The following is a 16,196-nucleotide window of genomic DNA, read 5'->3' as shown; positions in this document are numbered from 1 at the left end:
GAGAGACTGTTACAGCTGGGTATGCCAAAGGGATTCAGAAAAGAAGGACCACTGTGTAGGTTTACCCCAGGTATCTCCATCCTTCCTTCAATGAGAGGAAGAATTCAACCAGTTGTAAAACAGTTCACACTCAGGGACACCTGTACCTGATCATTGTTGATCCTGTCTGATGCTGGTCATTCAACACCCACTGAACATGTAGGCACTATGGGCGAGTTGCAGGAGTAAATCAAAGCCCTGATTGTCACAACTAGTAGACTTCCAGGGTCTCTAAATCTTTCCCTTGCAGTCCTCTGGCTGCCAACTCTCCAGAGCTCATACCACTTATTCTCAAACCATCTTGCAGTCTGTGTGTATGTCTGTAGCTGAGTGAAATTCAATGGTCAGTGTTAAACAATCTCAGTGGTATGGCCTCTTCTCTGTTGTTCTGCTCACTTCATTTGGCCTTCAAGTTAACAAATCCTTGTTTCATAATGCTAATTGAACATCTCATCTGCCAGATTCCTTGTTGGAAAGGGATTCCAAGAAATACTACTGTTAACAGGATCAGTATACTGGAAAAAAGATCTCTTTTGCAAGGAGGCTGAGCATTATCTACCTAACGCTATGTTGGGTTCAAAGTTTTTGTGGGAGGACTGATGGTGCTGTGAGGCTGACAGAAGATAGTACTTCATGGAGAAGTAGAACATCAAAGGACATCTCTGACTGTACTGTGGAGTTTTAACTTCTTTCTTGTTAAGGCTGGGATTAAATGTGTGAGATGATACTTTTTGTCTGGATTCAGATGTTTATTAGCTTTTATTTATATTACAGTCTCATAAACTATGAGTTTTATAGTGCTGTAACAAACTAAAAAATAGAGCCGTATCTCTCACTTGACAAGGTTTCTTAAGAATAAACTGTCTAATTAAGAAATTATACTTAAATTATTTTTACTTTTAACTTAATAATTAACTACTTGTGGCTCATAATGTGGACTTTTTAATTTAATTGCACAATACCACCCAAACTCATGAAGAAGAAGGTGAAGAAGGATTAGTTTCTGCTCTAAAACTTTTATTTTGTCTTATATATATTATTATATTATAAAGCTTTAAACTCCAAGTTTTCTATTAGGTGATATTCAAATTACACACTTCTATTCAAATTACACACTTATAATTTTAGTTCTGTCATTTAATTTTGGAATTAAAGCTTTCTCTACAGCTTCAGGTTAAATGTAGTGTTCTTTTGGGAGTCAGTGCCTGTCAGTACAGAATGTCTAAAATTCTCAGTAACTAGGATTCTAACACTGTACCACAGAGAATTTTGACATTGCAGTTGCACCTGTATTGGAGATTTGTTTCAGAAAATTATCATTTTGATGCAAATTTCCCACTTGTCACCACATGTCACCTTTTGCTTTGCATTACAGACCATCACAGCTGCACACACTGGATCCCTTCCACAGAAAGTCAAGTAGAAGGTATTCTCCACCCGTGAAGGGACATTCAGTCTGTGAGGCCAGTTGCTTTGAAGGAATCCCCTCCCAAGAACATGCAGTGTGGTTTCAGAGCCCTCAGAATTAGCTTTGTTTTGGGGTATCACATCTGTTCTCACCATCTGCCCTATCTGCACTGTCTTCTAACACAATCAAATAATTGATGAATTTGAATAATTTGTTAGTAAATTAAATGCACTCAGTTCTAAGATAAGTAATACAGGTTTTAGAAGCTTCTAACTAACAGCACTATTTCTGCACACCCTCTTATCTTTATAGTAAACATGGTTGGTTTTGTGGAAGAGAAAATATGCCAGCATTTAAAAAAAATTAACCATAAGAGCAGTTGGAGGAGGATAACGTATTTGCCCAGTAAGTGCCTTACTGGTGTCAGTAAAACAAATGCCAAACACAAGACAACCCAAGACCCAATTTCAGGCAGGTGGTGTGACTCAGCCCTTCCTCTTTAGGTTGCTATTACCTGCTAATTACATGCACGTGTTTAAGGGAGGGAGCCCCTTTCCAAGCCAGGCTGTAATTTGCGCTGTCTCCCACCAGATGTCCTTCCCGGGAGCCCTGCACAGCCCCTTTATTTACACACTGGGTAGTTTTGTTACCAGGTGTGACAGGACCAGGGAGTCGTGCCAAGTGTGGTGCCCGGGGTGCCACTTGCGCTGGGGAGGCAGATGGGGAGCGAGGGTGAGAGAGGAAGGCACGAAGCTGGCTGTCCTGCCTGCCCAGGCTGCCACCACCTCTCCCAACCAACGCAATTCCCTCGTGCCGTGCCTGCTGCCTGAATGGTGAGCATTGGTCATTTTTTTGTTTGATTTTTTTTTTTTTTTTTTTGACTGGAAAAATCAGAGAGGCTGCATAACTTATGAAGATGGAAAAGCCCTTTTGTTCCTCAACAGGGTAATGCTGTGGCCGAGGTTTTTCTGGGTCAGTGGAACCTGCACAACCGGTATCTTCATCCAAACTCCAGGTTTGTCTGCAGCACAAGGAACAGGACAGGCACACAAGGACTATAAAATGACCTCTAACAGGCAAGTGAAAGAGCCCTGAGGAAGAAGTGGCTGTGGGCAGTGCGAATCAGCAGAAGTGATTGTGCGCACCTTCATGCACCCACTATATGCTAAGTCTGTAATAAAATTGTCACAGCCCCAGACATGGGCTCTGCCAAGCTTGCACATGCAAAGTTTTCCAACATGCTGCTGCTGTTGAGCGTGGTTTCCTGTTCTGCTGCTGCTTATGGGGGTGAGCCCAGCCTGGGCAAGAGGTCCTTGCTTCACTATGAACACGATTCCAGTGATGCTGTTGACTCCTCTCAAGACACGAGGCTACATGTTTTCACACTGGACTATGACTATGTGCAAATTCCCTATGAAGTTACCCTTTGGATCCTCCTTGCCTCTTTTGCAAAAATAGGTAAGTAGAAAATGGGATCTTAGGTACTCCTAACTTGGAAAGAAGTTAAAAAAATACAGTATAACCAAGTAACTTTCATTCATTTTGTAGCTGGGATTGATTTTACAGTGTCTGTCCTCAAAAGAACAGGTGTGTTCATTACCACGGCTGTGCCAAAATTCCACCTTAGAATGATTCCATCTTACTTAAGTTGACATATGACCTCTAATCTTCAGGTCTCCTGGGCTGTGAGTAGCAAATAGCAACAGAGCTCCCTGACACAGTGCTGTCCATTCATTTTTCTAGTCCTTACAGATCCCAAGATACTGGAATTTGCAACCTGACACAGCTGTAGAAATCAGTTACACAAGACTGAGACTTCAAGTGTATTGAATTTTGGGAGAAAGTCTAAAGCATTCTTCCTTTGTATGAATAAAAGGAAACATTTCCCACTGAGTCTTTGTTTTATGTATTTGCTCCTTAAAGTTGATGTGAAAAGTAATACTGGGGAGAGAGAATGGGAGTCTGAGGGTGTGGATCATCTGAGATGTAGGCTAAGAATCTTTTGAATACACAGCAATGTATCTGGCTTCTATTAGAGCTCCATGTGGGTATCTGAAAAGGGAAAGGCAACTCAGGGAGCAGCAAGTGCAGTAGGAACTGTGATTGATACTGCAAAAAAAGGCTCATCATATCATATGCATTTTCATGGCTGGGCTGAAATTATTTTGACCATTTAGAATTAATGCAGCAATATCAAATAAATGAAGATGGTAATAATGTGAAGAGTTGCACATATAAAATATCCCTTTTCTTTTGGCCTTTTTTGTGGGATTTTCAAACTTTTCCTTAGAACAAGCTGGTAGGTGAGACTGATGTTTTTCTGGAGGTGGCCTGAAGATAAACATTTTTCCTGTCAGAGTTACCCAGCTGACAAAAGTCATTACCACTATCCATGATTTGCCAGTTTCATTATAGCTGATGCCCTCAATCTGATTCCTACAAATGACTTCACTGGTAACATAACAATCAAAATTTTCACAAATAAAACTTGTTATGGCATCAGCAGAGTATGTTAATACTAAACATCTTGACCAAATTCTTTATCATCCATAACAGCAGAGGACTTGACATATGGCACATCTACACAATATTCTTGTTTTGAACATGAAATAGATAATTTGGAAGAACAGTGTGATGCCTGTCAGGTGGACCTGTTACTTTTGTGAGTTTTCAAATAACATTATTTTTGATGAGCTGTGAATTTTAAATATATTTGGAAGAGAGAGTTAGTCTGAATAATTTGGTTACCCAGGGAAGAAATTTCCAAACTGTTAAAGCTTTCAGTGTTTTGTTCAGGTATTATCTTCTTTCTGGATTTCAAGATGTAAGGGTGGGAAACAGTTCCAAGATTTTGAAAGGCAAAACAATCTCCTTATCTGTAAGACTGGAAGAAGTCTTGAAAATGAGTTTTTAAATTAAAAAGCAGATTATTAGAGTTATGATATAAGCATACCTCTTGGTAAAAAAAAAAAGTAGTGTCCTAAAAAATTATTGAAATTTTCACAAAAATATTATGTCCCTTTGCTTTTGAAGACTGATAATTCAAGGGTCACAGAAATGCTGTCATGGTAGAACCTTCTAGAGCTGCAAGATGAAGGCTGACCTAGGTTCACGCATGGAGTCACAGACCTTGGATTTAAAGGTTTTTTAGTGTTCCTCAGTCTCATTCTTGTAAATATTTTAAAAAATCCAGACTTTTTAGGCACATCTCATTCACACTATGATCATACAGCTCCTTGTATAGTGACTAGACAAGCCAGTAGCAGGTGGGCAGTAAGGATTCTTGAAGAATATTTTCTTTCCAAATTGTGGAGCATCATTTCAAAGAAGTTTCTGTTTTCCCAGAACTGGAGCTTAAACTCAGACATACTTGCTCAGCAATCAGGAGCTGGGCAGCAGGAAGAGAAGAAATTCATGGTCAAACTCTTGCCCTGCTTTAGTGATACGAGTGTGGGAGGGTTTAGTTTTGAAGGGAACAGTACAGCCTCTTTTTACCTTCATAATCCTTAGAGCAAAAGTTGGCTGTCTGAAGACAAAGTGTCCAAACACAGGCAAGACAATTGTCTGACATCAGGTTAATTTAAACTTGAATAATCCCCTAATGTTCTATTCAAGGTTTCCATATCTTTCACCGTTTACCAAGACTCATGCCTGAAAGCTGCATCCTGATTGCCATTGGAGCACTTGTAGGAGCAATCATCTTTGCTTCCCATCACAAATCTCCACCGGTGATGGACAGTAGTATTTACTTCTTGTATCTCCTCCCACCCATTATCCTGGAGGAGGGTTATTTCATGCCAACTCGACCATTTTTTGAAAACTTTGGATCCATTCTGTGGTGGTCTGTTCTGGGATCTCTGCTAAACTCATTTGGGATTGGCCTCTCCCTCTATGGAGTCTGCCAGATTGAAGCCTTTGGCCTGAGTGACCTGAACCTGCTGCAGAACTTGCTCTTTGGCAGCATGATTTCAGCAGTGGACCCCGTGGCAGCTCTGGTAGTTTTTGAAGAAGCCTCTGTTAATGAGCAGCTTTACATGATGATCTTTGGAGAGTCACTGCTAAATGATGGCATAACTGTGGTGAGTTTCTTTCTGCTCCTTGTCTTCTCCTCTTTGGACTTTTGTGGCTTGTAGGGTTACTGGGCACAGAACAAGAACAGCTCAAAGGAGATCCTAATACATTATTTTATGAATACTCCACTCAATTACACACAAGGGATGTTGATGTATGCAAAAATTGCATCTTCTGTTACCTCTTTCCAAAGCATGTATTTTAGAGCTGCTGGAAGAGGGAAATGTCCACATACATGTGAGACGTGCTCTTGCATTCACTGAAGTGAACGGATAAGCTACAGCTGATTTTTCTGGTTGGATCAGTGTAGGACCTTGGAATGTTCTTGACATTGTGCAAGCAAATAAATAGAAAATTGTACTGCTTAAAGACTGAAGGCAGCAAGGGTAGAAATACAGGAGACCTTGCTTTGTCATACACCTGAGAGGGTCCTCGGGGGGGGGGGGGGGGGGGGGAAAGCAAACCAGGTGTGGATAGTCTCTGGAGACCACACTCTGTCCTCCAGCCCCTTCCAGAAATTTCACCACAGACCTTAGACAGGAATTTCAAATGCCACTAAGAACTTAACATAACTGTTTTGATCAGTAAAAATATTGACATCTGACAAATGTTTGCCTTTTTTGGCTGTCTTGTTATAAATATGCTGAAACAATGTTTCCTGAATAAGAGAGATTTATTTGGTTGGTTGTGTGTTTGCTGTTGTTGAATTTTTTTTTTTAATAGGAGAAGAGTGTTTTTACAATGCTCCTTTTGCTAGTATTTTTCCCCTTATCTCATTAGTTCTGCTAAAATTGGAGCAACCTGAAATTCTAGCTGTAAGCAGAAGTGACAAGAACATTTAAAACACATGCTTTTCAAGGAAGAAATATCAAGCAGGAAGTTTATTGCTCAGAAACCAACAGGACTGCTCATGTGGTACAAGTTAACAGCAGGTTAAGGAGTTTCACTAGATAAGATCTTTGCAGAATTTAAATCACAGGAATCTAAAACACATAAAAACTATTCAGATACTGCTATACATGAGGTACAGCCCAACTCAGACTTGTAAAATCTGTACAGAGTTCACTGCTTCTGAAAGGCTTCATGGGAGAAGTGCAGTTTATGAGTACTGAGAAATGAAAAAGGAACAGAGTAACTTCTTGCAGGCACAACCCAAGGATCATAAATCCTTTCTCTTTGGGGATCAGAGATACAGGGCTGATGTAGAATTAAGGGACAAGTTATTTAATTTACTTTCAAACTACTTGGGTTCTACAGTCATGACAGAAAAATCCCCAATGCATCTATCTCTTACGCTTGTCTTTTTGCTTCCTTCAAATACTGATCTCAAAAATGTAATACCTCTTTTACACACTGGAAGAGCTTGTTTCATGCTTTTTTTTTTTTTGATGGGTTCACTACCTTGCCTTTGTATTTCTCCCAGCTATTTATCATGTGGGTCCAACTCCTGATGGTACTTACCTGAGTTTTCAGTAAGGATCCTGATAAAATACAAATGTGCAGTGACAGAAGGCCTTTTAAAACAGAGGATTTAGGCACTCCTCAGCCCTGGGTGTGTTAGTAAAGGAGATGAAAGGGCTGTACATGGGATATGTTGGGTGCACCACTGAGAGTTCCCATTGCCCCACACTCTCATCTTTGGGGCTCATCTCAGAGCAGCTGTGTTGCCATCACTTCATCAGCTCCTGCTACTACACCTCTGCATCAACTACCATTCACCCCCTTTCTGGGTATTTGAGCTTCCAGAATCTCTGCCTGGCTTCATGCTCAAGAAGACTGAAGTATTTGTCACCTGAATGGAGTCCAGTAGGTGACTATGTCCTCTCTGATATCCCACTCACTTTTTTCCAGGACTTTAAAACTACTTATCTCAGGTGTCTTCTCTTACCTTTTCCTTCTCTTTTTCTCTTAACAGTTTCACTTGAGTTAACTCTAAGTGTTTAAAAAAGATAATATCACCCAGATATATTAAGCATACATATTTTTTTTATTGTTTAAATACAAATATCCCCTGGTTCTCTCCAGCCTGCTTATCAGCTTGAACATTTTTTTCACCAGCAGGAAAAACTGGTATGAGTTTTGTTGAAGCCATGTAATACATTTGGGGCAACAAGAGCTCTGTCTCCTATATTGAGTTCAATATGCTGATATATAAAAAAAAATGCAAAATAACAGACTTAGACAGTAGAATTATAATCTAGAAGTTCTGACTTTGCCTTAAGGGGATGGGAGAAAGGTGGATGATTTACTCTTTTTACCCATTGGTACCTTTTCTTTTTTTCCTCTGTATGGCCATGTCTGTAGATGGAAAAAAAAGAAGGTTCCAAGTCCTGTTAATTACTTCTTTCCCCAGTTATTTCTGAGTGGACTGTTATCATCAGAATAGTTCAGACAGCATCAGGGCTGGACCTAGGACACATCATACATTAGTGGAATTTCAAAGCCCTGTTCAAAAAAAGTATTGTAAATCCAGTGCAGATCTTATTCAAGACTGAACTCAGGTGGAATACCCTGATTTTGCTGTGAAGTGTTTCAGCCATCTGAAGCTCTGCTCCCACATATGCACAGACAATTTTGTTTCTAAACAGGAGCTGAGCTGCTGGTATGAGTCTGGAAATGGAATATTCCCTGACTGCTTCATCTCTGAGGCTTGATTTTAGAAATACTGAGAACACCTATATGTCATGCTGTACTCAAAATGAGTGGCACTGGCTGTATTCTCTAATGGAGCCCTCTCTTCTTTGCAAGCAGCAGAGCAGTTAAATCTAATACATGTTGAGGACTGAAGTAAAATTACTTTTTTGAGGAGATTTGAAATTGCGTTTTTGATGTCACTGACAAAGACTGACCACTAGTTTAGATGCTAGATAGAATGATAGAGATATTCTCTGCTCCTGCTGTAAAAGTTGTTCCACTCTCTTTAGAGGAAAACCAACTACAGTAGTCGAAAAAAATAGCAGGGTGATAAGAAAGAATTATCAAGACAGCCTGTGTTGGTGATGAAAGCAGTCCTTCCACTGCTTCTGCTGTGGATTGTGTGTGCAGTAGTTGTACACAGACACCTGGAGCATGGAGCAGTCCCTGGGGAGTCCCCTGTGGCAACAGTGTCACACTCTCTGTTCCTCTCTGTGGTTCTGAGAGCTGCCCAGAGGTACAGAATCCTCTCCAAGCAACCCAAATCATGATGTTCTCAGAGTTGCTACGTGAGACTGCTATCAATCCATCTCTTCTTTTTGTGTGAACAAAAGCCTCCTAATCTGATTCAGGCTCTCCTAATATATGAAGAATTCTAGTAATCCATTTACTGGCATAAACACTGCAATGTAACTTAGCTGAGCCTTACTTATATGACACAGTGCAGGTTGTGGTACAGAGCAGTTTACTCCCACAAAGCATTTTACCGAAAAAAAAAGAAAGAAAGAAATTATGTCATTTATATTTACATAACTTTCATTTTTTAATGCCAAATCAGTTAAACCATATGGATACTTTAGGAACTAGAAAAGTGAAAACAATTCTTAAGTAATTTGCTGAGAATCTTTCTTCATAAGTCAGCATAGAATCATGCTGTGGTATCATTTATAAGGAATCAGAAGTCTTAGGAAGAGGTCAAAGTCTACAAGAAAGGGAAACAGAGAAAAAGGCTCTGAAATTAAAAGCTATAGGGTAGGTAGGGTGAGGTTTGCTTACTGTGAAAACATGAACCCTCTTTTCCTTATCTGCCGCTGAAGAGACAAATTTCATACACTGGCATTAGGAAAAAGAAGTTCTGGGTATTTTCTTAAAATAAATATTTTGTTTGGCTTTGTCTGTCTCCCAGAGCTATTAGCAGTGAGCCTACTGGAGAACAGACGGTGTGACAGCTCAAGGTTATATGTCCCCAGCAGCAACTTAAGATTGGATAATAGCTGAGCAGTAATTATTATCCTAATGAGCTTGACTCTTCTACCTGCAAATACCTGCTTCAGTCTTCTTAATAACCTTCTGGAATTAACTAGATGAAGAAGAAAGACCAAAGGAAACCATAAAATGCAAATCACTTTGGTCTATTTGTTGTTTTTGAACTAACGCTTTAGTGCAACAGCTTTGGAGAGTTGGTGTCTATTTGTTTCCCAAACTCTCTTCGAAACTGAAAGGTGACTTTCATGTGTTACACACTCACTGTAAACAGATCTGACAGGACTTAGTATTACTGATTGTCAGCAACTTTGAAGGCCTTTTTATTACTACAGCACTCTGGAAATTTTCTATTACTTTCTAAAAGATGAATGCAAGTGAAATATGCTGAAAATTTTTCATTAACAGTTTCTGCAGAATAGAAATTATTGATAATAGAAGTTTGGTAAAGTTTTCTGCTCTAAGATATTACCTTTACAGACCAAATTATATCATATATGATATAAAATTATAATTTTCATTAAATTGAATCTTTCCTCTAATCTGATATTTTCTTTTAATTTTTGCAATTTCAAGCTTCCTAGTCAAAATGTGTATATGTGCAGGGTCTTTAGAACATTTAGAGTGTCACAGCATTTGCTTCATACTTTGAGGTTGTTATCTGGGAAGGTGGTTAACTGGCATCAAACTCCAAATATATTATGATAGAGAGGCTTTTTTAACCTAGCTAGAGACGGTATGAAACTGAGGCTACCAGCTGCCTTTCCCAGTCCCATTCCTAGGGATGTTTTATGATTTTTATGTGTCAAAGGCTATTGAAAAACATGCAACATTCCCATGTTGATCTGATGAAATTTGTCAAGTCTACTGACTGATCCTACATATAAACTAAATGGGATTTAAATCAAATATGTGACTCTTAGTCCCTGCCCTGCCCCAACCTGAGTCAGACAGAGAACACGGAAGGTAGAGCCTGGGGTTTTTAGAGTACACAGGTGAGCTTTTAACCTCTTCTACAAAGACCAAAAATTAAATTAACTGTCAAATAAACTAAAGAAAGAGAATATTTTTTTATTATTCAATGGCATGTAGTCCCCCAGTAATTTACTACTATTTCACAGCCATTTACCCTTCTTTTTTTTTTTTTATTTTTTTCTCTTTTTCAGGACACTTAATGGACTCTTATTTCTGAGACTTGTTAAGAACCAGCTGAGATTTCAATTGTTACTTTGCTGATCTAAAGCAATTTCTGGCACACACAGACACTAAACACACACACTTTGTTTCACCTATGAAATAGGTGCCGGGTTCAGAAAGATTCCTAACTGCTGTTTCCTTATTTTCACGTGTAGGTTTTATACAACATCTTCATTGCCTTCACCCAGATGCACAGGTATGAAGAGATTGAATCCATCGATGTCTTTGCTGGCTTTGCTCGCTTTTTCGTGGTGGGGCTGGGTGGAGTCTTGTTTGGCATCGTATTTGGATTTATCTCAGCATTCATGACTCGTTTCACCCACAACATCTCTTCAATCGAACCCCTGCTGGTCTTCATGTTCAGCTACCTCTCCTACTTGTCTGCTGAAACCCTTTACATCTCTGGCATTTTGGCGTGAGTATTCCTTACGGCTTTTTGGATGATCTCATTGAGGAACTGGCATTGTTTTGTGGTGGTTTGCTCAAGATTGGTACAACACAGGCATTCAGTCTCCGGCTCAGAGAGGCAGTGCACAGCTCCTTAGAGATCTGTAAAATGCAGTGGTAACTAGGAAAAGCAAACCCACAGTCATTGTAGGCACAGATATGCTACTGAGGAGCGTTGGCAAAAGTACTGCAGGTTGTGGGTAAAGTGGCCAGTGCTGCTATCTTTTGTCTGCTATCTCTGATAAAATCAGCAGCAGGAGAGAATGATTTGATACTGCAACAGTTTATCTGTATTTATTTCTAAGCAGCTTCACCATCAGATTCTAAAAGAGACCTAAAGCGATGGGTATGGAAAATATGAGAAAGCACATCTGAGTTCTTTGTGAACATCAGCCCTAACACAATTCACTGGAATTATATTACATTTGAACAGCATCACTGGGATTGAAACTGAGGAAAAACCAGACAAAAGAGAACATCACCTACACATGCATACTTATAGTCACGTATGTGAATATTGACAATCTCTTTTTTGTGATCAGGATAGCTGACACTGCTGTAATGCTGGAGACATGGTCCTCAAAGTATCTCATGGTGTGCATGCCTGCTGCAGAGAGAAAGCTGTTAGGTTTTTGACTGGAGTAAATGCAGGAATGGTGAGAATTGTGGGAAGGAAAGAGGATGGCAGCAGGAAAGGAGCTGGAAGAGAAAGGAAGGAACAGGGATGGAAGTGAGGCACTTAAGGAGAAAGCTGCTGGCAAGTGACTTGCAAGGATACCACCCAAAAGAGGCCACCTGCAGGGTGCAGCATAAAGAGATGGAGACCTGATATTGCTAAAGGCTCCAGCTGCTGCTGGCTGCCGCAGGCTCAGTGCACAGCTGGTGTGCAGCAGCAGCTTTGCATGGCCTCTACTGGCTCTGAGCTTTCATGATGGGCCTTGGATGACCTCGTGTTGCAGAAAGTGCTTCCCTTTATAGAGGACGAACCAGTTTAAACTTAACAAATACAAGTATATAGCTGCTGATGTCCAGACAGGTGCATTTACTCACCTCAACTTGTGAATCTCTGATTTCACAGAATCACAGAATGGTTTGGGTTGGAAGGGACATTTAAAGGCCATCTAGTCCAATGCCCTGGCAATGAGCAGGGACATCTTCAGCTACATCAGGTTGCTCAGAGCCCCATCCAAACTGCCCTTGAATGTTTTTACATGTGGCATGTCTACCACCACTCTGAGCAACCTCTTCCAGTGCTTCACCACCCTCATTGTAAAACAGTTTTTCCTTATATCTAGTCTAAATCTACCTAAATCTTTTAGTCTAAAACTATTATCCCCTGTCATATTGCAATAGGTGCTACTAAAAAGTTTGTCCTCGTCTTTCTTATAGGCCTCTTATAATGTCAAAAGATTGAAATGAGGTGTTCCTGAAGCCTTCTCTTCTGCAGGCTGAAGAACCCTGGGTTAGTCAGCTTCAGAGCAGAATTGCCTTTATAAAAATAACCTTTGCAGGATGGTCCTGGAAAGCAGTATTTGAATATTTAAACATATTAAACAAGTAGTTAGACTGGATATAGATTATCTTGAGCAATTAGACAAAGCAGATGAGTCTTGTTATTATGATTTCTATACCCAACACATGTGCTCAGATTGAGGTGACTGGCAACTTCAGTTGAGCAGGATTAGATGTAATTTACAGTGAACGGTAAAACCATATGGACCCTTTCCAACCTGCACTGCCTAAAATATTGCTTCCCTACCTATTCCTTGCAAAAGACTACACAGCTCTTTATTTCTTTCACTTCTTATTTTCACTAGAGTTCTGAAATTATTAGTAAATTGAGAATGGTAATATAATTTGGAATTATTATTCTTACTGCTTCATTAAGGAAATTATTGCTTGTTTTAGAGATGGGAACTTATTGTCACCTTTCTGAATTATTGAGGATTCATTCATTTTTCACTTGGATCATGAAAGTCTATTATGTATGTATATCTGAAAGCCAACAGTATTAATCATTAATGCCTAATGGCCTTGTCTTGGAGTGTCCTTGCACATGCTAAATGACTCAGCTCCACCAGGATACCCTTGAGATTTCTTCAGTGGAAATTAAATGAACTGAAACTGGAGGAAGGTTATTTAATGAACAGTCATCATTCTCTGAATTCACGAATTTGGAAAAATATCATTACAAGAGGCCCCCTGAGACTACAATCATATCAGTAGAAACTAGATAGGCAATGGAATATGTTACTAGCATATCACTCAATCTATGTGCTACCTATGGAAAATGCAGAGGGGAAAAGGAAATCCCCTTCAGTAGGGCTGATCAAAGATTGCTGCTCCATGTGATTGTCACCAGTGTCTGTGCTGGGTGGCTGCTGATGCCTCTGACTAATGAAGGCTCTAGTCTTCATTAACAGTGAGGAAGTGGAAAACACCCCTTTGCTTCCTTAGGCACATTCCACACACCTTAGGCAACTACAGGGAGAAAGACACCTCGGTAGGCTCACTGAATTTTCTCCTGCTGTGCCACAATGGGCTGCTGTGGTTGGAGAGTCCTGAAGCTTGCCCTGGCACTGCTGATCTGCCAGCCAGCTGCCAGGAAGCCATGGCAGCTTTGGCCCTGGCACGGGGCTACCATGCACTGCCACCTTAACGGAGAATATCACCAAGAGGCAGGTCATGTCTCTCTAACTGATCCACCTGTAGGCTGGTACAAAACCAACCTGCCTGTTGTTTGAGACAAATATTTGGTGCTTGGTGGCTCCATGTTAGGCATTCAGGATAAAATGGACTTTGAGCTGGAATGTGATACCCTCCCTTCCTTGTCAGAAAGGCCGACTAGTTTGCTTCCTTTATCCTATATGTAAAACAGATTTGTAAACCTGAATGAAGAGGTTTTTCTATCTAATGAAATAGCTAATATTACTGAAGAAATAAAATGTTTCTTGTTATGATGAAGGTCAGAATCTGGTGGTGGAGAGTACAGATAATAATGGCTGATGTTGTCTTTAACTGAAAAGAAGAACAGGTTGTGGCTGATCTCTGACGTTTTGCTTGATACAGGATGACAGCATGTGCAGTGACAATGAAAAAATATGTGGAGGAGAATGTTTCCCAGAATTCTTATACCACAATAAAATATTTCATGAAGATGCTAAGCAGCATCAGTGAGACCCTGATTTTTGTGTTCATGGGAGTGTCTACAGTGGGGAAAAACCATGAATGGAATTGGGCCTTCATTTGCTTCACTCTGTTCTTCTGCCTCATTTGGCGGACACTGAGTAAGTCAACTTTTGCAGACAACCTTCTCTGCACATATGAGAAAAACTCTTTGGCACAAAATTTTGTTAGAAAAGTCTGTGGGGACTGGCACAGCTGGTTTAACAACAAATTTACTAGTATATATTAGAACAAGCAAATTTCACAAATTTGCACAGAAGAAAAGGGGAAAAAAGCCCCACACAAATCTGAATGCCAGTCTCCAAGCACAGACTTTACATTTAGGTAAAAATGGATTATTTTAAAGGAAAATTAAAATATTGTCATGCTTATAGAGATGTTTATATCTTAATTTACTATATGCCTTGGGTAAGTGGGCCTCATAATGATTTTACCACACACTGTCATTAATTTATTAATTAGATAATGTATATCATCACACTTCCAGTGCTATAACACTACAGGTCCTGGGCTGGGAGCGCTGGAGGCACAGGAAAAGAGGGAAGGTGAAAATTAGCATGGATAGATAACTGAACAGGGACTTATACCACATGTGGGCCGACAGCACTATGCTACTACCCCTCACAAGTCAAGTCTAACGTTTTAAACTGTTAAAAACTAGTGCCCATTTGAAATTACTCCATTTTTGCACATGGTATATCCCATTCCTGCAAAGGTGTCCTACTCCCTACCTGTGGGACAGATTCATCTAGCATGGGCAGGCAGTTTATAGATAATGTCAGACAAGTTGTGAGACACAGTTTCTCATCTTCTCCTAATGTCCAGGGTGGGTTGAAACTAATGCTGAAAAGGGAGAAGGAATAAGAAGGCTGGTGGTTGGTGTTCTGGAGGTGGTAGCAAAAAGAAAGTAATTACATATGTTCTTGCTGTATCTGGACCAAATGTGGCCTCTAAATTTTTAAAGGCTTGCTTTTCATTTTGAAATATCCTTCTAATTAAGACAGAAACAATGCTCTCCTGATATAAAAGCTGTTTTCCAGCCACATGTCCATCCTTCTCTCAGACACCAAGGGGAGTGCTAGAGCTTTCCAGAGGAAGGACAAAACATTTTCTGCTAAATTTGTGGATTAAAATGATTTCATAATTTTCTCTGAAGCTTGAATAAAGTAAAGAGAAGTGGCCTGAGGTTGATACCTTACATAGGCTGTTTCACTCTGAGTACCTGATGCCTAGCATAGTTATAAGTAGCCAAAACAGGTCTTGCATAAAATGATATCCAGCAACCTATATAAGAGGATGCTGTTACTGGCTTTACCTCTAATAATCTGAGTGTATCAGTGACAGCTGTGTAAAATAACACCAGTTATCAGCATTTGTCAGCTTTTGTGTCAGTAATTTAATGGTTTCCACATAAAACATAGGATATATATTTATTGTGGAGGATGAAGAAGTGAATCAAACAAATTGCTAAAATTACGCTATAAAGGAAAGTTGCGGTCCTTACACAGCCACAGATTATTTTATTAATTTTAAATTTTATTAAAAGTAAAATGAAGTTTGAGAAATAAACAAAGAATTAGAGACACAATAAGCCCGAGGATTAAAATTTAAAATGCTATTATTCTTTGTCTTTCAGTGAGCTTGTCCACGGGACTTGTTGGTAAAGCACTGTTCAAACACTTTGGGCAGATACTGTGCAGAAAGCAGGAAACATTGCAAGGGAAAGCACAGGGAAAACTCTCATCCAGTTGTTTTTCTTTTCTCCAGAACACTTTGGAAGAAACTATGCAATGTAAGAATAGGAAGTAAATATTTTTCCCTAATCTCTTCTAAACTGCATTAATGAATTTAAATCCTGAAGCTGATAGGAAGCGTAGTATTTTATAGGAGATATTTCACACAAGCCAAATTTAGCGGGTGGTCAAAGAGAAGCTACAAGAAACCCAACCAG

The 16,196-nt window shown here is 39.8% G+C and overlaps 1 protein-coding gene across 1 annotated transcript in view; it reads left to right on the top strand.

The window, feature by feature from the left end:
- The first annotated feature begins 2,622 nt into the window (after positions 1–2,622).
- The window catches only part of SLC9A4 (solute carrier family 9 member A4), a 30,914-nt gene continuing 17,340 nt past the window's right edge, over positions 2,623–16,196 (top strand). The window contains exons 1-4 of the mRNA XM_041468537.1: positions 2,623–2,905; positions 5,063–5,526; positions 10,768–11,027; positions 14,129–14,346. Coding sequence (XP_041324471.1) covers positions 2,647–2,905; positions 5,063–5,526; positions 10,768–11,027; positions 14,129–14,346 — 1,201 coding nt within the window. The 5' untranslated portion in view covers positions 2,623–2,646. The remainder of the gene's footprint in view (positions 2,906–5,062; positions 5,527–10,767; positions 11,028–14,128; positions 14,347–16,196) is intronic.

This window comes from Pyrgilauda ruficollis, unplaced genomic scaffold (genome assembly GCF_017590135.1).
Source record: "Pyrgilauda ruficollis isolate IOZ18807 unplaced genomic scaffold, ASM1759013v1 scaffold22, whole genome shotgun sequence".
NCBI classification, from domain to species: Eukaryota; Metazoa; Chordata; class Aves; order Passeriformes; family Passeridae; genus Pyrgilauda; species Pyrgilauda ruficollis.
This window is presented reverse-complemented; position numbering and strand designations above follow the sequence as displayed.